The sequence below is a fragment of the Nuphar pumila genome, chromosome 5, assembly GCF_984573655.1.
Source record: "Nuphar pumila chromosome 5, dmNupPumi1.hap1.1, whole genome shotgun sequence".
NCBI lineage: Eukaryota > Viridiplantae > Streptophyta > Magnoliopsida > Nymphaeales > Nymphaeaceae > Nuphar > Nuphar pumila.
In genome coordinates, this window is record NC_143253.1 from 22,470,045 (window position 1) to 22,492,943 (window position 22,899).

At 36.6% G+C, this 22,899-nt stretch overlaps 1 protein-coding gene across 2 annotated transcripts in view; it reads left to right on the forward strand.

Annotated features, from left to right (window-relative positions):
* Positions 1–22,899, forward strand: part of MED8 (mediator subunit 8) — a 45,963-nt gene that overhangs the window by 13,289 nt on the left and 9,775 nt on the right. For both annotated transcript variants that reach the window (XM_090007239.1, XM_090007240.1), the window contains exons 7-10: positions 4,401–4,652; positions 5,284–5,340; positions 5,487–5,696; positions 7,023–7,076. In XM_090007239.1, coding sequence (XP_089863365.1) covers positions 4,401–4,652; positions 5,284–5,340; positions 5,487–5,696; positions 7,023–7,076 — 573 coding nt within the window. The remainder of the gene's footprint in view (positions 1–4,400; positions 4,653–5,283; positions 5,341–5,486; positions 5,697–7,022; positions 7,077–22,899) is intronic.

Below are 22,899 nucleotides of genomic sequence, written 5' to 3' on the forward strand. Positions count from 1 at the left end.
CATCTATGGTGTTAGATGTGAAAAAAAAAACCAAAAACTACGATTTTTGAAGGGGCCTAATAGGGTAGAACGAGAAAAGAGGGCAGGAGTATATATATATATATATATATATATATATATATATATATATATATATATATATATATATATATATATATATATATATATATATATATAGGGAAGAGCATCCAGCAGTTGGACAGTCCAAAATGTACAACATCACAAGTCATAACCGTCTGATTTCCTATAATCTAATGGTTGAGAGCCTCTCTCTCCCCCTTGTCTTTCCCAGATTCATCCTCTCCACCCCTTCTCCAACCACCAGCAGCATGTTATCCCTAGCTTAATCCCATCCTCCCAACTCCTTTTCTGGTGTCCACCGCCCGACGATTGGTTGGCGACTGCCGGACAGTCGCTGCCGTCTTAGTTGGCAAACCCGTGACTTGAACTCGGATTGCCCAAACCTTGACTCGTGGGTCAGCGGGTCAACTCGGATGAGTTAGGAACCTAAGTTTTTTTACTGTTTTTTTTAAATAATACTTTAAATATTGAATATAACACTATGTTTTCTACAATGTGTATGCAAATAATCAAACTCCAAGCAGCAAATTCACTAAATCAAAGCATCAAAGAATAAAAACTACAAAATATCTGCATAAAAATTAAATAGGCTTCATAGCTGCACATACATAAGAACAATAATGGAAATTGTGAAATGAAAAGAACAAAATTGCACAAACATCTCCAGTTGTGCAAAACTCCACAATGCATACTTAATAATTACAAAAAAAAGAAAGGTGAAAACCCCCTAAATGTGAGGGTTTATTTTTTGTCTACACAATCCCACTCTGCACACATGGACATGATACACAAAATGGTGAAAAACACTCAAATTGTGCATCGTGCACATTGTGATATAGGGAAACCCCCTGCAGTGTGAAAAAAGAAAAGAAATCTATGACCCCCAATAGAGACGAGACAAAGAGAGAGTCAGGGTCTCACTTCACTGAGAGAGAGAGAACTTGGCAGATGTTGGTGTTGTCAGTGGTCACCGGCAGTTGTTGGTGTCACCGACAGTCGCTAGGGTTCCTCTTCGTCGACTGGAGAGTGCCAAAGCGGTGTGGGGTGGGGGGGAGTCGATCGTCGAGAGTCAAGACCCTTCTTGAAATATGTATTTAAAACTGGTCTGTCTCGGAACAAACTGTTACGAGTCCCGGTTCGACTAAGAGAATTGGGTCAGAACCTGTTCATATGGTCTCAGTCCTGAATCAGATGATTCAGGGCTGACTAGGCGAGTTGTCGAGTCAGGCAATTCAGAGTTGATTCACGCCCGATCCTGGCTAAAACAGGTTTGGGGTGAATCAGTGGCCAGTTAATGGGCGATCCGATCCGACTCAGGCATTTCATGAGTTGGATCGTCGGGTTTGCCAACCATGGCTACCGGTGGTCAGACATTGTCCAGCGAGTCCTCATTCTTCATTTCTTTTCTGTTTGGGGTATTGGTGGCTGGCCACCCACCCAAATCCTCTTTGATGTCGGTGGGTGGCTGGAGGTCGGTCGTCTGGCAGCACACTGCCGGTGGCCTCCGTCCAACAAGCCCTCATTCTTCATTTTTTTTCCTACTTGGCGTGGTGGTGGCTGCCAACCCAACTCTTCTTTGATGCTGGTGGGTGGCTAGAGGTCGGTTATCTGGCAACAAACTATCGACGACCTACTGCTAAGGGGTCACCGGTGACCAAATGTACACAGATAGGGGGGGTGGGGGTCTGTTTGGTAACCGCTTGGTGCATGGTCGGTGAGTATCTGGTGGTTGTTGTTGGAAATATGGGTGGTGGGTGTGGGGAAGAGGGGGAACCCACAATATTGTGGGTGTAAGGTTGCGAGGCGTCATGTAGGGAACGTGGGTGTTGAGACAGTGAGAAAGGTAGAGAAAGGGGCTAAATCTTAACCACTTGATGAATGAAATCAGACAGTTGAGATTTTCCTGTAAATTTTGGACTGTCCAAGTGCTGGACAATCCCCCTTCCCTATATATATATATAGTGATTCTGTACCACGATTCCATATGGTGGTACACTCTTGTTTGCATAGATCTATCTACCAAATAGTAAATCTAACCATATAGATATTTTTAGCATAATTTATTTAGTATATTAGAAGGTTTTATCATGTTTAATACACCATAAGATTCCATTTTTGAGATAGTGAAAATCAATCAATGGCTCGCAATTCATGAAAATAAGGGTGGTTTAAAAATGATATAAAACATCATATTTGACTCAAGTTTAACACATGAAAATAATAAATAGAATATGCTAAACATGATCCAACGACGGGTTTTGCTTTTGGAGCTTAGATCTATGTAAATCAAGTGTGTACCACCATAAAATATGTCGGTACAGTACCACCACATATATATATATATGAGAAATGGGAACATGCTAAATGGACACTGTGCTAAATGAAACATTCTATTGGATTTTCGGTGTTTTCTTTTTAAATTTCAACCCCATAGATGTGTTCAGCATGGTTGATTTACTAGAAATCGACACCTAGATCATGCATTTTGGATAGAAAAATGGTATTTGTAGCCTAAAAAATTTATGAAAATTGTATGCCATTGATTTTTAAAACCTTATAAAAAACAGAGTTACCGGAAGCGCCTAGGCATGCGGGGAAGCGCACTTCCCCGAAGCGTGTTTCGGAAGCGCGAAAAGGCGCACTTTCGAAATGCGCAGGAAAGCGTCATTTTTTTTAAGCACGCTTCTCTTTTATGGGAACCATGATAAAAGCCTATCCATGCATCAAAATCAAATGCTCCAAGAAGTGATTCCTATAAAAACAAGCATGTAGATCACATTTGTACGGTCAGAATTTTGAAAAAATACCAAAAGTTCAACAGCATATTTCATTTAGCACTACACCCATTTAGTAGATTACCATTTCTCATATATATATATATATATATATATATATATATAGCGAGAGAGAGAGAGAGAGAGGTAACTGTCTACTCAGATCCGTGCATACCGCCAGCATACACTGCTTCTGAAGGGTTTTTTTCATGTTTTTCTCAAATCTGACCATATAGATGTGTTCTACATGCTTGATTTTATAGGAATGGACCCTTGGATTGTCCAATTCCGACACATGGATGGGTTTTTATAAGATTTGAAGATTGACAGTATAAATTTTCATATGTTTTTTAGCAAATCGACTATGCTGAACACATCTGCAGGATCAGATTTGTGGAAAACACCCCAAAAACCCCCATTCGCTCGCAGTAGGAACCTGCTCCTCTCTCTCTCTCTCTCTCTCTCTCTCTATATATATATATATATATATATGGCTTCATGTTTAACTTTTCATGAAGTTGGTGTCTATGTCCTTATGTTCCATGTTTCATAAGATTGGCGGCCGTCTGCTCATATTCTTCTGACATAGGGTGCAGCAATTCACTTGTTCTATTAACGTATATTCTAAAACACAACTCTGAAATGCTGATTATAGTGCCTATGCTATCTATATAGTCTATAGGAATGAATATGAGTGTGTTTAACTTTTCATGTTTAAGGTATCCTTTGTATGGATCCACAGTTTAAAAGAAGAAAAAATGGTTGCCAATATGTTAAAATTATTGCAAATATTTCCCTCTTAAACTTGCACAATTGTGTATACAGCTGTATACGCTAACATGTGCCAATTACTCAGAATAGGTAACTATTGAAGATAAAGGGCATTTTTGCTATATATTATCCCCCATTCACTTGATTTATAAAAAAATTAACCCTCAAACTATTTTAACAAATATTAGATCTGAATGCAAGCAATAATATTTATATATGGGACAAAAACATCAAGCATCACTAGTTCATTATTTTCTTTGAACGTCTTTCACTATGTCAAATTGGCATAAGGCAGTCCTGTGAATGTATTTGTTTGCAATTTTTTTGCTTTATGTTTTTTACTGATTTTCAATTACTATGTTGTTCGTTTGTTTGCATGTTCTATGAAAAAAAATGATATTTATTATTAGGTGCACTTTCATACTACGGTAAATTAATCATTACCATCTTACTTTTGGATAACACATGTCAAACTGGGATATTTGCAAATTAACATGGTCGGTCCATAAGTTGTTACTTTAGGCTTGGAGTCCAAATAGATGCCATTCACAGGCTGATATGCAAGTAAATTCATCTATTCACATCCCTATTCTGATATATCATGCTTGGACAAAGTTCATTTTCTAACTAAATTTCTTCAATGAAAGTTCATTTTCTAACCAAAAATAAATTTCTTAGGTGCATCTTTTTTATTCATGGCACGCAGTTGCTGAAGTCTTATTTGTTCTACCACCTCTATTTTCATTTTTAGTGTAAATTTTCTTTGTCCTCCAGACTTCAGGCTCACAGCTTATTGGGAGATCGGCTCCATCTCCATCTGCACCTTCTTCCTTTGACAGTACAACCACATCCCCCTTGCCATATGCTAACTCACCAAGACAAGCAACAAGCATGATGAATGCGCCCTCACCTCAACAGCAAGCCCAACAGCAGCAAAGACAGAAGTTTGTGCAATTGCCACAACATCAGCAACAGTTGCTTTCTCAACAACAGTTGAGGCAAGCTTCCACAGCAGGACTAGTGCAGGTATATTTTTCATTTCCTTGATGTTGGTTGACCTGAGAAATGGTGACTCCAATTTCTATAAGGTCTAGTAAAGAGCTAAACAAAGCAGATGTCACCTGAACCTGCTATATGTGTGTGTGCATGTGCTTTGCATGATTTTCTCTTATAGAAGCTCACATCACACGTCACAGTATACACATATATATGTCTGTATACACTTGGATACATATAAATACATTATAAAGTTTGTTTATTCCTGCTTTTGTTTGAACCCATGATTCATGTATCCATGGTTTCATTTTCCTGGACCCAATCGTATTATGCTACAATCCAGTGTTGTTATATTAAAGCTGTCTCACACAAACACATGAACATACATGTATATATCATGCCCCCTCTTAAAACTTTTATGAGTTTCACCTGTCTCTTTCTACAAGTTTTATAAATCAGTTTTTCTTTGTTGTTCCGTTCTCTAAAGTCTGATCTTTCTCTTTGATTCTTAACCTTGAGATAGTGAGTTTCCAGACTGGAGCATCCATTGATTTGTTGTTTTTTGAGTTCCACTGGATATTGCTTGCAACTGTCCATTTTTTTTTTCTTTTTTGCCTTTTCTATATTGTACTATGTTATGCAAATTCACTTCCTTTGTCAGAACACAATGGCTCAGCTACATGATCTCCATGGGCAGATTCAACAGAAGTTCCAACCGGTATTAATTTCTTTCTTGTGATTTTACATCTTTTCTTGTATAAATTTGAGGGTTATCTTGTAGAAATGTTTGGGTTTTTCTTTCAGTCATTGTATCAAATAGTTTTCATTGTATTTCAAGTTCTAATATTGCAATCTTTGAATAAGGTACATGGCCAGCATCAACCACAATTTTCTCAGTCTCTAGCACATCAGCAATTTCAGAACAGGCCATTGCAGCCTGGACATATTCAGCAAAATATTGCACAGGGGCAAATTAATCAAGGAAACCAGTTAAGAAGTCATATGGGCCAGTTTTCTGGAACTGCAAATAATGCCTTGTTCAATGCTGTTCAGACATCACAGAACTCTCAGATGGTCAGTTTCATCCAGATTAACAAAGAAATGATTTGACTTGGTTAGAGTTTATAACCAATCTGCTTTAGTCTTATCTAATCGTAGAAATTGGGCTGGGTTCTTATTCTGGTTAGTTGAACCTGTCAGAGCCCATTGAGCTGGTGAGAAAAAAGGCTGGAGCATGTCCTGATTATTATAAGGCTGAGCCCAGGTCCAGTTGCCATTGCTTAGCTTTTGGATGACAAACAGCATGTCCATTTCTTGGTACTTAAAGCCTGTCAAAAAATGTCTAACCTTGTTGTGTACATTTGTTTTATTTGATCTCAACATGTGCACCTTGATAACCAGAGTCTGGGTGATAATGAAGATCATGTTCTCATCTATTCTATGTCTTCTATCTTCTTCTTATCATCACTTCATTTGTGAAGTACTGCTATCTATAAAAGCCTAACTGGTAAAGATGTCAAATCATTTCTCTTCGAGCTTCATTTGGGAGAAGGGTATATTATTGGACAGAATTGGAGGGTTCCAGGGGAAATATATCTTTCACATTTTCAAAGCCATCTGTATTCTCCAACTGCCCTAGTCCTATTTCCTCCTGCGCCAGGATGTTAGAGGGATTTTGACCTAAATCTTTTTTCAACTGCCAACAAATGGAACATGACTACATGAGTCACATGACTAGAGTATTTATCTCATCAATTCATAAATATCTTTTCTATAGCACGGTTACTACTTTGTGGTTGTTGCTTCTATTGGATTACTGAATTCATAATGCAATTTTGTAGCATGTATTGATAGTATTCATGGATTGAACTAGTAAATTCACTTTCTTGCCCTTTTTCTTTCACCATGATGGTTTATAAGGCATTTAGTCTTCCCCTTCTCAAGGCATGTGAGATTAGATCAATGGAAGGGATTGACATAACCAAGAAAATGCTTCTAGGTGGTCAGTTGTAGAACTTTTTTGACTTGCTGGTATTTGGTAAATATATACAGAAAGATGGACCATAATTTCCCACATTTTGTTTTATCCACCTTTTCTTTTTAATCAAGAAATAAGCTTAGTCTTCATTGAAAAAGCTGAGCATATTCTTGTATTTGCTAAAATGGAAGTATCGCCTGTGCAAAATGACTTGATACTCTTGTTTATCTAAGAGGGTGATATTCCTGCTTATGCAAGAGTGGGAGTTGCTCTGGCCTTTGGTCAATGATATTGAGGGAAAACTCATGTTGCTTGGTGGCTAGTGGATTTTGCGTCTAACAATGGCCATCTTTCTAGATCACTGTGGTTGAATGAAAGGGTTGATTGCACTATGTTCTCATGTTTGTTTCATTCTATATCAGATGCCCAACATGTCAGCTGCAATTTCATCACAGTCACTTCTTCCAAGAATGCAGGTAAACTTTTAACTGTTTGAATTATGTAGCATAGCACTGATTGTGCCAAATACCTTTCTGTTGTCTTGTTCAACATGGGATGTAGACCCTTTTGTCTAGATGATTGTAGTGGTTCCATGGATTATTTAATGTCAGTAGTGATCTTCAATAATCGACTAAATTTAGATTAGCTTATTGACTCCTTGGTATTTGTTCACACTCAATGCTTTGAGTTGTGGATTTAAATGATACTTAAATAAACTTAAATTCAAGAAACTAAAAGAAAAGAAAAACTAATATACCTGGTCATGGCAATTTAGGATACTGAAACTGGATTATCAACACTGTGGCCTATGTAGTTTGACTATTTGGAGATATTTCATGCTTTAGCGATAGAAATCACTGCATCTTATCATTCTTCATGTTCATTTGGCTGTGGTGAAAGTCAACGTTCAACTTTCACTGTATTATTTTGGATGTGCGAGGGATTTTTTGCAACCTGGAGCTGGGGAGCCTAAAGTGTTAAAATTGTAATCTCATAGTTAATCTCATATGTAATATTAATATACCACTATCATATGTAATCTTATCCTTTTAGTTTAGTTTCATAGTTTAGGTAGGATTGGGTTAGTTAGTTTTTCATTTTTTTCATTTTTGGACATGTAATAGGCTTTATGTCTTTTGACTAAGTCAAAAAGCATAAAGCACTAAGAGAGTTGTTGGACTCCCAACGGCTCTAAATAGAGCCGTTGGGAGCCCAACGACTCCCTCTCCCTCTTCTTTATTAGCTCTATAAATATGGGGTCTCACCCCATTGTAAAGTATTCTTTTTGTTGTGGGTTATATCCCACTTGAATGAAATTATATTTTTTCTTCATTTTGATTTGCATTCTCTCTTGGGTGGTTTTTTGTATGAACCTTTTTGGTTTTTGTGAGTGAGCTTTGCTTATGAACCTTTATGGTTCTTGTGAGAGATTTTTTGTGAGAATCATTTGAGAATTCAGATTGTGGGTTGCATCTTCTCACATGGTATCTGAGACAAGTTGAAGTGATCAAGCTAAGTTCTTTTGGTGCATCGGGAAGTTGTGATCGTGTGAAAGCTTGGAGGAATACTTGTACTCACCGTTTGTGGTAGAGTATCCTTTTCTTTATCTCATTTTTTGCATTTGCCCTATTTCTTCTCTTCTTTATCTCTTCTTTTCCAAAATTGTAAAATGGATGCCAATGATAATGTCACCATTATGCCCATCAAACTCAACGATTCCAACTATGTCAGATGGGCTTCAATCATGAAGTATCTTATATGGAGAAAAGAATTATGGGGATTAGTAGATGGGATCGATTTGGAACCTATCATAATCCTTACAAAAGATGAAGGAGAGAAAGAAATATCTCTCACGGAGGTAGAAAGAATTAAAGCTATCTCCACTTACAAAAAAAAAGTGGAAGAAATGGAGAATGGGACATGCCAAGATCATGTCTTGGCTCATAACAAGCATTTGACATAAAGAAATGCTCAAGCCTTGCAAAGTTTGAGCATGCAAATGATGCATGAGATTACTTTAAGAGAATGTATTCTCTTAAAGATATTGCACATGTGTGCAATTTACAAATCAAAGTTAGAAATATGGTTCAAAGAGACAAGCGTATTAGAGAATACTACAATGGCTTGTCGGAATTATGGGAAGAGTTAGCTCTTCTTGAACCAAAGTGGCATTGCCCACAAGATATATAACTCCGCCAAAACCAAATAAATGCGAAATATTTTTTTCAATCTATTAGTGGATTAAGATCGGAGTTTGAATCCATCAAGTCTATCATTCTCCATCATGAAAAGGTAACTTCAATAGAAGACACAATAGAAGAACTAAGTATGAAAGAAAATAGACTCAAGAGTAGAATCACAAAGTGTGATGATGACTCTGTTTTAGTCGTATCAAAACCAGGAAATTATGTTAAAACTTACAAACCCCCTAACTATGGAAGGAGAAATGATGAAAGAAAAGGGAATGATTTTGAGAAAAGAAAAATCATTTGTTATTATTGTCAGGAACTAAGACATATGAAAACTCACTGTCCAAAATTAAAGAGACCTTATGAGAAAAATGTTGTCTCAGTCAGACCTCCACAAGAGTCAAATGAATCTTCCATTGAAAGTATGTCCTTAGCATAATTGGTGAAAGCACTTCAACCTCTACTCAAGGGAGCATCTTCATCTACTGGAGTCACAGTATCTTCAGTTAGCACTTCCGATCCAGGTAAATCTCTATGACTTCTTGACTCAGGTGTTTCTTTTCATATGACCCTAAATATTAATATGTTATCTGAATGTCATAACTCAAATGGGTCAAATGTTTTTACTACTGATGGAACATCATTATAAATCAAAGGGATGGAAAATTTTGAAAATATTTCTCAAAACTCAAAAAGATTTTATATCCCACAAATTAGGTATATTCCCAAATTAAACCTCAATCTCTTATCTATTTCTCGATTATCTGACCATGGATATAACGTTTTCTTCTCCTCTCGTGGTTGTCGAGTGCAGGATCACCGGTCAGTGAAGTTGATTGGGAAAGGCTATAGAGAAAGAGGCCTATATACAAAAAATCGATTTAGATCTATGGCACAGGAGACTTGGTCATCCTTCATTTTTTTCCAAATATGATTTTTTTTTGTAAATCTGAGACTTTCAAATGTGAAAATGTATTCTTGGAAAAATAAAGAGATTACCCTTTCAAGGAAGAAATTGTCTCTTCTCGACCTCTTGAGTTAGTATATTCGGATGTGTGGGGTCCTGCACCTGTCATATCAGAAGGAGGTTTTTCGTACCGTCATTTTCATAGATAACTTTATAATGCATACTTGGATTTATTTTCTCAAACATAAATCTGAAGTATTTTTTTATTTTCAAATATTTCATAACCTGGTCAAGAACCAATTTAAAAATGATATTTCAATTTTTTGCACTGATTCAATGTAATGAAATATGCGAAAAAGCAAAGAGTGCACTAGGCACTTACAACATCCACTAATGAACAAACAACAAGAGCTAATACCCAAACCCACAAGAGACAACACAACATAAAAATATAAATGTCTCTTATTGAAAGAGAGAGAGCTCTCAAGAGTGAAAAATACAAGAGGGATTCACCCCTATTTATACACAAGAGAAGGAGAGGAGAAGGGCCAAAAGGCCTTAAAAGGAGAGCCACATAGGGGGCTCCCCATGTAGTCGTTGGGAGCCCCCAACGGTCACAAATGTGACCATTGGGGGCCCCATCGACTACATGGTGGGGCCCCTTTTGTGTGAGCAAAAAAACAAAAAATAAAAAATATGATTTACAAAAAATAAAGAGAAAAATAAAATAAGAAAAGCAAGTACCCCTATCGGGTACTTGTGAAATGACAAAAATACCCCTATTGGGTATTATATATATATATATAAATATATATATATGAGTTACATGTATTTTAACACCCTCCCTCAAGCTTTACGGGGATATAACCGAAAGCTTGTTAAGAAGAAACAAAAACCGAGGAGCCGCAAGAGCCTTAGTGAAGAAGTCCGCCAACTGGTACTCTGATGTGACGTAAGGTAGTGCTATAGTTCCTCTTAGGTATTCATCACGAACGTAATGACAGTCCATCTCAATATGCTTAGTACGCTCATGGAAGGTGTGATTGCTTGCAATATAGATTGCGCTTTTGTTGTCGCAACACATCTTCGAAGGAGTAGAGATGACAATGCCCATATCACTGAGGAGGCTTCTTAGCCACACAAGTTCCATGGTTGTAGTGGCCATAGCACGATATTCTGCTTCCGTCGAGGACAAGGATACTTTGTGTTGCTTCTTGCATCTCCACGAAATCATAGAGTCACCTAAGAAAACACAAAATCCGGTAGTTGAGACTCGGTCATTGGGATTTCCTCCCCAATCTGCATCAGTATAAGCAATTAAATCAAGTGACGAGGCAGAAGAAAGAAAAACTCCCTTAGTTATGGTATTTTTGATATATCTGACAATCCTTAAGACTGCACTCATGTGCACGGTTGTAGGTGCATGTTGAAACTGACTGACAGAGTGGACGGCATGAGCAATGTCTGGCCGTGTGATGGATAAGTAGGTTAGAGACCCAACAAGTTGCCGGTAGAGAGTAGGATCCTCGAGAGGTGTTCCATCTTCCAACCTTAATTTTGCATTGATGACTTCTGGGGTTTTTGTCTTCTTATCATCGGAGATACCAGATTTGGAACAGATGTCAGCAGCAAGTTTCATCTGAGAGAGAATGTACCCTCGAGGAGAGTACGCCACTTCAATTCCTAAAAAATATCTTAAGAAACCAAGGTCAGACATATCAAAATTTTCTTTCAAAACCTTTTTAATATCATTAATGCCTTGCTCATCACTTCCTGTGATGATCATATCATCAACATAAAGTAGTAAAATAACTACTGAAGACCCTGCACTTTTCACAAACAAAGCAGTGTCAGTATAACATGAACGAAAATTCAAACTTGTCATTACATTACTAAATCTATCATGCCAAGCCTTTGGGGCTTGTTTTAAACCATATAATGCCTTTTTAAGTTTGAGAATCTTATTTTTACCAATACATACTCCAGGTGGGGGATCCATGTAAACTTCTTCATTTAATTCGCCATTTAGAAATGCATTCTTAACATCGAGTTGATAGATAGGCCATTTTTCACTGACTCAATAGCAATAAGAGTCCTAACACTAGTCATTCTAGCAACAGGTGCGAAGGTTTCTTCATAATCTATTCCATATTCCTGAGCATATCCTTTAGCTACTAACCGTGCTTTATAACGTTCTAATGAACCATCACTCTTGGTTTTAATTTTGAAGACCCATCTACATCCTATTGATTTCTTTCCAGTGGGTAACAAAGTTATTTCCCAAGTTTTTGCTTTTTCAAGGGCACTAAGCTCTAAGTTCATGGCTTCAACCCATTGGGGAATATCTTTGGCCTCATTATAGTGTGAGGGTTCATGAAATGAATCCAACGCAATTAGACATGCTCTATATCTTGGAGTTAGGGACTCATAGGAAACAAACCTATTAGGAGGATTGGAGATCCGATTGGATCTCCTTAAAGAGGTTTCTTCTATGTTGGATCCTTGAGAGTATTTTTCTAAGGCGCTCATCTAAGATTGTTGACCACGCCTAACATATGTTTGGATTGGTCTATTATTCTCATCTATAACATTATCAAGAGGAATTTCCTCTAGGTCATTCAAAGACACATTAGAGATTTCCTCTTCTTGAGGAGTCTCATCTTCTTGAGATAGAAGATCAAATAAAAAAGTATATTCACTTTCGTCAATATCTTTAGTTTTCACAAAACCATTTTCATTTTCCAAAAATGTTACATCTTTGGATACATAGAGTTTGTTATTTTTCAAGTCAAAACATCTAAAACCCTTTTGATTTTCTCCATAACCCAAGAAAACGCATTCAATAGCTTTAAGAGATAATTTGTCCCGTTTATGAGTAAGGACAAAACATTTACATCCAAAGACTCTTAATCTATTGAAGTCGGGTGTTCTTTCAAATAGTTTTTCGTATAAAGATGTATTTTGTAGGGATGAAGATATCATTCTATTTATTAAGTAAGTTGAGGTTAAGGCCGCTTCGGCCCAAAAATTCTTTGGAATTTCTTTGGAAATAAGGAGTGTCCTAGTGGTTTCCATGATGTGTCTATGCTTTCTTTCGGCCAAGCCGTTTTGTTGGGGAGTCCTAGGACACGATCTTTGATGACAAATTCCATTTACTTCTAAATAGTTTTGAAATTCATTTGATAAATATTCTCCACCCGAATCGGATCTAAGAGTAGAGATATTACTTGAAAACTGATTTTTAACTATCATATGAAATTTTTTGAAAAAGTCAAAGACTTCGAATTTTAAATTGAGAAAGTAGATCCATACATACCTAGTGTAGTCATCGATAAAAGTGACGTAATAGGAGTACCCTCCTTTAGACATGACGGGTGAAGGACCCCAAACATCCGAATGAACTAACTCAAAAGGTCTTTTGGACACAAAGGTTTGGTTTGGAAAAGGAGTAGATTTCATTTTGCCAAAAATACAATTCTTGCAAACAAAATGTTTCTCATTACAAAATTTCTTTCCAAATGGAAAGGAGTACATTTTTGAGAAACTTGGATGTCCAAGTCTTTGATGCCAAATATCAATATTTTTATCTTGGACATGGTTACAAAAAGAGTTAGTGGGGAGTTTCAAGTTGCTCATGTAATAGAGATCTCCCCTCCTATGGCCTTGCCCAATCAGCTTCCCAGACCGGAGATCCTGTATAGAGCAATCCTTAGTTGAGAAGGAGATTTTACATCCATGATCACATATTTGAGAGAGAGGATATTTAAATTAAGTTGAGGTACAACTCTCACGTTTGGCACAAAGAAATCTTTTGAAAAGTTTAAGGTTCCAAAACTTTTTACTTGTAAAGATGTACCATCGGCAGTTGAAACATAGGAGTTTTTATAATTATTACATAAATCGGAAAGCTCATTTTCAAGAGGGGTCATATGAAAGGAGGCTCCAGAGTCAAGGATCCAAGACGGCATACCTGGAGGAGAGGAGGAAGCTACGGCGGCACCCGAAGTTGATGGAATCTTGAGTAAAGTTTGTAGTGCTTCCGATAGTTGAGCAAGAGAAAAAGAGTCATTTCCTTTGATTGCTTCCTCTTTCTTTTGAGTAGCTTCTTCAACGGAAGCAACCTTATTTTTCGGTGCTTTATTCAACTTAGGGCAATTAGGTCTTATATGACCCGGTTCTTGACAATGATGGCAAATGGCTTTTCTATAATTGCCATTATAGTTATTTTGTCTTCCAAAATGTGGAGGTTTGTAAGTTTTCATGTGGTTACCAGGTTTTGATACGGCCAAGACATCATCTCCTCCTTTAATCATGCCAAGACGGGTTTCTTCTTGGCATATTTCGGCTATGGCATCTTCCAAGGGAAGAGACTTTGATCTATGTAAGAGGGAGGATCTAACTTGCTCATATTCGGGCCTAAGCCCATGTAAAAATTGGAAAAAGTGTTCTTTTCCATTTGTTCTCTCCTTAATTCCACATCTATACTAGAAACCCATTTTGGTTCTAGTAAAGATAGCTCATCCCATAGAGGGCCAAGAGTGCTAAAGTAGTCCCTAACACTCATTTTTCCTTGCTTGATAGTCTGGATTTTTTCTTGAAGAAAGAATTGACGAGCAAGGTCTTTTTGGGTAAACATATCTTTCATGAAGAACCATGCTTCATTTGCCATCCGAAATTTGGCAATGTTGGCGCAAATCTTGAGCTCCACATTGTTCATGAACCAAGCAAGAATCTTGGCATGCTTACTTTCCCAATCTTTTATTTTAGATTGGTGATCTTCAATGGCCTTCATGCGGGCATCTCCTTCAAGAGCTTTCTCTTGATCACCTTCCATCTTAGTTAGTTGAAGTTGCGGTTCCGGAATAGTGCCCATAACGTATCCCCAAAGCTTTTTCCCCTTGAGGTTGTTTTCCATGGCGGCGGCCCACATCATGTAGTTGGAGCCATTGAGCTTGAAGGAGAGATCAATCTTTTGTTCTCCTTCCATAATAATCACTTACAAGAGGATAAAAGGAAGAGAGATATAACAAGAAAAAAATATATAGCTACACAACTAGCTATATTAAGAAGAAGAGCATACACAAGGCTCTGATACCATGTAATGAAATATGCGGAAAAGCAAAGAGTGCACTAGGCACTTACAACATCCACTAATGAACAAACAACAAGGGCTAATACCCAAACCCACAAGAGACAACACAACATAAAAATATAAATGTCTCTTATTGAAAGAGAGAGAGCTCTCAAGAGTGAAAAATACATGAGGGGTTCACCCCTATTTATACACAAGAGAAGGAGAGGGGAAGGGCCAAAAGGCCTTAAAAGGAGAGCCACATAGGGGGCTCCCCATGTAGTCGTTGGGAGCCCCCAACGGTCACAAATGTGACCGTTGGGGGCCCCATCGACTACATGGTGGGGCCCCTTTTGTGTGAGCAAAAAAACAAAAAACAAAAAATATGATTTACAAAAAATAAAGAGAAAAATAAAATAAGAAAAACAAGTACCCCTATCGGGTACTTGTGAAATGACAAAAATATCCCTATTGGGTATTATATATATATATATATATATATATATATATATATATATGAGTTACATGTATTTTAACATTCAAGAAAAGAGTATATATCAAAAGAATTTAACGATTATTTAAATTTACATGGCATTACACATCAAAGATTATGCCCATATACTCCACAGCAAAATGGTTTAGCAAAAAAGAAAACATAAGTATATTATAAAAACAACTCTACTCATTACTCATCAAGTACCATTTTTTTTTTGGGGCCGAAGCTACTCTAACTGCAGTATATCTCATTAATAGAATGCCATCATCTTTGTTAAACAATATATCACCTGTGGAAAAACTTTTCAAACAAATTCCAAATTATTCAAGATTAAGGGTATTTGGTTGCAAATGTTTTGTTTTTTCTAACAAAAATAACAAACTTTCTCCTCGTGTTATTCTATGTGCATTTCTTGGTTATGCATACTATCAAAAAGGTTATAGATGCCTTGATCTCAAAACTAGAAAGTTATATGTATCACGAAATGTATCATTCTTAGAAAACTAGAGTTCTTTTGAAATTAAGAATTCTAGAGAAGTAGATGAATACTCTTTTTTATTGGACTTAGTTTTAAAGATTAATGAAAGTGAAGTTTATCAAGAAGATCAAAATGATATTATAAGCACCAAACCATCTCATAATAACTCAGACTGTATTCAATACTTTAGACGAGGTAATCTAGAGCAACCTTGTGTTCTAGAAAAATATTCTAAATCACATGATCAAATAGAAACAAGAAAATCTTCTAGGGTGTCAAAAGTGCCCAAAAAATTTGTACCCTATGAGTCTTTTTCACCAAAACATCAAAAGCATATATTGCCTTATTACATTCCTACATAGAACCTTCTAATTATGATACAACAAAAGAACAATTAGAATGGGTCAAAGCCATGATAGCAGAATTAAATGCCTTAGAAAAGGCAAATACATGGACTGTTCAATATATTCCACCAAGAAAAAAACTCATAGGATGTCGATGGGTATACAAAGTTAAAACCAAGAGTGATGACACTCTTGAAAGGTTTAAAGCCCGACTAGTTGCCAAGGGCTATTCCCCAAAATATAGAATAGACTATGAAAAGACTTTTGCACCAGTCGCTAGAATGACCACCGTAAGAACCTTAATAGCTCTTGCCTCGGTAAAGAAATGACATATTTTTCAGATGGATATCAAGAATGCATTTTTCAATGGGAGCCTAGCTGAAGAAGTGTATATGAAACCACCACCTAGTATTAAGATTCCTCAAGGAAAAACCCTTCGTTTACATAAAGCTTTTTATGGTCTTAAGCAAGCCCCAAAGGCTTGGTATGATAAATTCAATCAAGTTATGCTTGATTTTGGTTTTTAATTTTGTCTTACTGACACAACCTTGTTTATTAAGAAATCTAATGTAGGTATTATTCTTCTTCTTCTCTATGTGGACGACATGATCATCACTGGAAGTGATAAACAGGGAGTTGACAATATCAAAAAAAAAAATTCAAAGACAACTTTAAAATGAGTGATTTAGGATTCTTAAAAAAAAATCTTGGTATCGAAGTGACTTATTCTCCTAGAGGTTATTTACTTAACTCAATCCAAATTTGCTCTTGATATTGTTGACAGGTCAGGAATCACAGATGAAAAACATGTTGATGTAAAAATATCTTCAATAAGATTGTAGAGTCAAGATCACAATATTCTTGATGACAAACACGTGCATATAAGCACAACAAGAACACGTAGAACACTTGTGCACAAAAGCACAATACAAGAATGCTCAAAGGCATACAAATGAACATTAAAATCTCATAGAAATCACTATTGGGCTTTGACCCAAAGCCTTGCATTTACAAGGGGGAAAAGCCCCTATATATACACATATGATGGCCTTGGGGGGGGGGGGCAACATATAGCTGTTGGAGCCCCTCCAACGGTCACAATTGTGACCGTTGGAAGGGCCCAACAGCTATATGGTTGGGCCCCCAAGGTTTGGTCAAAAAGTAAAAAAAAAACAAAAAGACAAAAAAGATAAAAATACAAGGAATAAAAAATGTAAAATTTACATACATATTCGTAATGTAAATATGCGCAAAAAATAAGAAATGCCTAAACTACCTCTACGGCTAATAAATGAGAAAATACATATTTTATATATATAAAAAGTAAATACATATACATATATATAATATATGTATATGTAGTACCTTTTATATATATAAAGTATATATTGGATTACAAGATTGAGATACATATTTTAACGCCCCCCCTCAAACTTAGGGCAGGAGGACCGAAAGTTTGCTAAGGAGAAAGTTGAATCGTGGAGCACACAATGCTTTGGTAAAGAAATCTGCCAACTGATATTCTGAAGTTACATATGGAAGATCTATGATTCCTTTCAGACAAGCTTCTCGAACATAGTGACAGTCCATCTCAATGTGCTTTGTTCGCTCATGGAAAATATGATTTTTAGCAATGTAAATTACGCTTTTATTATCGCAGCATAACTTGGTGGGCCCTTCTATGACAATTCCCATATCTTCCAAAAGCTGATGAATCCACACAATCTCCATGGTAGTAGTTGCCATAGCACGATATTCAGCTTTAGTGGAGGATAGAGACACTTTTTGTTGCTTCTTGCATCTCCATGAAATTAGCGAATCTCCTAAAAATATACAGAAGCCAGTGGTGGAGTGACGGTTATTCGAGTCACCTCCCCAATCTGAATCAGTATATGCAATTAATCTTAAATCAAATGAAGAGGACAAGAAAACTCCCTTATTTAGAGTACCCTTTATGTATCTTACGACCCGTAATACGGCACTCATGTGAACTGAAGTTGGTGCATGCTGAAACCGACTTGCGGTATGAACTGTATGTGAGATATCTGGTCTGGTAATACTCAGGTACAAAAACGAGAATTAATGCAAATATCATCAAGTTCAAGAAAGCTTCTCAAGCATGGAAATATCTTGAGAAGATGTACACCTCTAGGGACTTGTCTCATAAATACTATCTCCAAAAGAGAGCGCTAACGCTTCAACAAGGGGAGATGTCTATTAGAGAATACTTTGCAGAGCTATCTTCTATTTGGGATGATCTTGCTATGCTCGAACCCAAATGGAGTGGAGAAGCCATAGAGCTTCATCACAAACATTTGGAAGAAGATAGGTTTTTTAACTTCTTGAATGAGCTTAGGCCCGAATTCGAACAAATTCAGTCTTCGCTTTTATCCGCCTTCACTTCTTCTTCTCTTGAAGATGTCATAACTAAATTGAGTGGGGAAGAGACTCAGATGGGTGTATGTAAGAACAATCCAAGTGTTCTAGCTACACCATCCAATAATGAAGAAAATGAAGGTGTGAATGTCGTATCAAGATCGGGGAACAACTTAAAGACCTACAAGCCTCCTCATTTCAAAAACCAAAATCCAAGCGGACAAGGAGGAAGGAGGGACTATAGCAAGCTTAATTGCCACTTTTGTAAGGAACCGGGGCACATCAAGCCTATTTGCCCAAAAATGGAAGAAGCTTCTTGCCATGGCTACTACATCTCAAGAGTGCCCATCATCTTTAAGTGGGGCCCTCTCTCTTCAACAAATTGTAGATGATCTTCAACCTCTTCTAAAAGGGGCCATTTTCGGAGCCGCCATGTCAACTTTTTCTTCCCCGGTAAGACCTCTTGGCTTTTGGATTTGGGTGCTTCTTTTCATATGACCCCAAGTTTTAATTCTTTTTTCGACTATACAAAAAATAAAAAATGGTTCTCCATTCTTTGTTTTAACCGTGGATGGAACATCTCTTGAAGTAAAATGAATGAGAAATTTTGAAAAACAAGGATTCTTTATTCCAAAAATTAGATTTATACCCAAATTAAATTTAAATTTGCTTTCCGTTTCTCAACTCTCGGATCATGGATGTGATGTAAAGTTCTCATCTAACAAATGTTTGATACAAGATCGATGGTCTAGAAAATTGATTGGGGAAGGCTCTAGGAAGGTGTAAAATTTACATACATATATATTCATAATGTGAATATGCGCAAAAAATAGGAAATACCTAAACTACCCCTACGACTAATAAATGAAAAAATACATATTTTATATATATAAAAAGTAAATACATATACATATATAATATATGTATATGTATTATGTAGTACCTTTTATATATATAAAATATATATTGGATTACAAGATTGAGATACATATTTTAACAGTTGACACTCCTAAAGTTGTGAATATTAAAATGAAGATTGACGATGAAGAACTGCTTGAGAACCCAACACCTTACAAACAACTTGTTGGGGGCGTTATCTTACCTTTCCATCACAAGACCTGACATTGCACATATTGTCCACACAGCAAGTCAATTCCAGCATGCTCCTACCACTGTTCATATGGGAGCTGTGTTGCACGTTATTAGATATCTTAAAACTTTCATCTTTCGAGGACTTTTCTTGCCTGCTTCTTCCTCATTAGAATTAACTATTTATACTGATGAAGATTTGGGAGGTGATACTAATGATCGACACTCAACTACTGAACTTTATGTGTTTTTAGGAGAATCATTGATTTCTTGGAGGTGCAATAAGCAACAAAACGTCTCTCTTTCGTTAACTGAAGCTGAGTACGGATCCATGGCTACAATCACCATGTAAGTAGTCTGGTTAAGGCGATTACTGTAAGATATATGTGTTATGAGTACGGGAGCATCACAACTATGCTGCGACAATAAAAGTTCTATTTACATTGCTAGCAACCGGACATTCTATGAAAGGACTAAGCATATCGAGATGGATTGTCACTACGTACGAGAGGAATTCCTATACGGCACCATTAATCTTCCATATGTCTCATCAAAATATCAGTTGACAAATTTCTTTACTAAACCTCTCGATGCTTCCCGGTTTCATTTTCTCTTAAACAAACTTTCGGTTGTTCAACTGTAAGTTTGAGGGGGAGTGTTAAAATTGTAATCTCATAGTTAATCTCATATGTAACATACCACTATCATATGTAATCTTATCTTTTTAGTTTAGGTAAGATTGGGTTAGTTAGTTTTTCATTTTTTTCATTTTTGGACATGTAATAGGCTTTATGCCTTTTGACTAAGTCAAAAAGCATAGAGCACTAAGAGAGTCGTTCGACTCCCAACGGCTCTAAATAGAGCCGTTGGGAGCCCAACGACTCCCTCTCCCTCTTCTTTATTAGCTCTATAAATATGGGGTCTCACCCCATTGTAAAGTGTTTTTTTTGTTGTGGGTTATATCCCACTTGAATGAAATTATATTTTTTCTTCATTTTGATTTGCATTCTCTCTTAGGTGGTTTTTTGTATGAACCTTATTGGTTCTTGTGAATGAGCTTTGCTTATGAACCTTTATGGTTCTCTTGGGAGATTTTTTGTGAGAATCATTTGAGAATTCGGATTGTGGGTTGCATCTTCTCACATAAAGAAGGCAAATAGCTTTAGCTTTTAAAAGTTCAGGTAAGTCTTAGTCGTATTTAAGGCTCCATGTGCAGCTGCAAGATGCACAATAAACTTTAGAACAATTAATGAAACAATCATAACAAATGGAAAACTTTGTTGACATTAAGTAAAACTAGTGAAAAGAAATACAAGATTGCATAATTTTTAAGCATATAATCTATGGTAACAAAGTACAATTGGTATAACCATATCAGTAACTGAAAAGTGTATTCATACCAATGTTGTAAGTATTGTACCATATCGTACGATATTATACGATACACACTCGTATTGTGATACGAGTGTTTATCATATCTGTATTGTGTGTATCGTATGATACAACCCCGTATCGTATCGTACGATACACCTTAGGCATTTAAAAAAGGTCAAATCATAATTTTTTGTGGGTTTTAAAGACCTATTGAGGGCCGACTTCCTCATTTGTGTAGATACGATTAAAGGGGTATTCACACACCCTAAGAGTCGTGAAAGCGATTTGAGGGTCGATCTGTGTAAGAGTGCATTTTTACCATTTTTCATTTAAGGTAGAAATAAAGCTCCACACTCCTCCAATAAAGATGGCTTTGCGGTTTGCTCAAGAGTGCATTTCTACTATTTTTTCATTTTAAGGTAGAAATCAGGCTCCACACACCTCCAATAAAGATGACAACAGATGATCCATCATGGGAATGGGGCACTCAAGTAATGAGTGAAAACCGATTAAAAATCAAGTGCAACTATTGTTGTTTATGTAATGAAAGTATGGGTCTTATGACATGTTCTTAATTGCAAGATGTTTAATATTTTGCATTGTTCTTTTGAGATAGTTGATGTTTGATGATGTCTTATGCAGCTTATAGAGACATAAATGCTTCTTATGTGATTTTATGATTGTATTTTGTGCAATTCATCATTTTTTCATGTGTTAGATTTTTTTAGAGTTTTTGCTATTTTTTTTATTTTTCATGACTTTTTGAGAATTTTTGAAAAAAAAATATTTAAAAATTATGATTTTTTTAATGATACGATACGTATCTTATTTTGGACCCAACCGATATGGGGTCGGGTGTCCGACCTGCCTAGCATACGAGGTCAAGTTTGATTTGTATAAAAAGTACATAGGTTCCAAAGGGATTTGAACCCCCAACCATATATGACACATGTAAACTCTTGGCCAAGGCATCTTTGTTTGTCAATGTTGCAAAAAAAAGGTATTTCTACACTTTCTAAACCTATATTTCGAAATCAACCCAACTCGTTAATAAGTTTACTCGGGTTTGGGATTTTGAAAAAAGTTATTTAGTTGGATATGGTCTTTTTATGCTTGACCCAACAATTACCTGAACCTAGTTATTAGTTATGTGGGTGGGTTTGGGTCAACCCTCACTCGACCCTTTGACAGCCCTACCTGTGACCCATGTCCTCGTACATCCAAGCACTCTGGGGTATATACAGTTCAAATGGTTCTGTGGATGCATCTTCGTCTTTGTTTGGGAGGGGCGATGATGGGGGTGATTAAATCAGTGGATTATGCAACAACATCCTCATGAAGATGTTAATGAAATCAACTCATTTATATTTCCATCGCCCCTCCCAACAATACCCTGATCTTCGTCTTTCCTCTTAAAACCTCCATTCCAATCAAATGAGACAACAATGATTCCGTGAATCCCCCATCGCCACTCCCAACAACGGCTCTGATACAAAGCCTTAGTGTTTCTTGAAATCTGTTGTCATGTTGACTACAACCTATAGCCCTGTTCTTAGTTGTCAAAGGCGGCGCCTAGGCGCAGCTCTACCGCCTGGGTGACCAGATCTGGGCGGTGCGGCCCTATATTGCTGCCTAGGTTGTCACCTCCTAGGCTTTTTTTTGAAGTTTTTTTTAAGATTATTTTTTTTTGTTTTAAAGACATATCATTTGTTTTTTTCTTCGAGAAGGAGGAGAAGAAGAAGAAGAAAGAGAAGACATTTATTTGTCTATTGTTTGTATTATGTCTATTCTTGAGAAGAAGAAGAAGAAGAAGACATTATTTGTCTATTGCTTATATTATGTTTATTGTTGAGAAGAAGAAGACACTATTTGTCTATTGTTTCTATTATGTATATTGTTACTGTTAATTTTTTTGTAAACGTGATTTTGTCTTTTGTGTATTGTTCATTCACATTGTTAGTTGTATGGTTTGTTT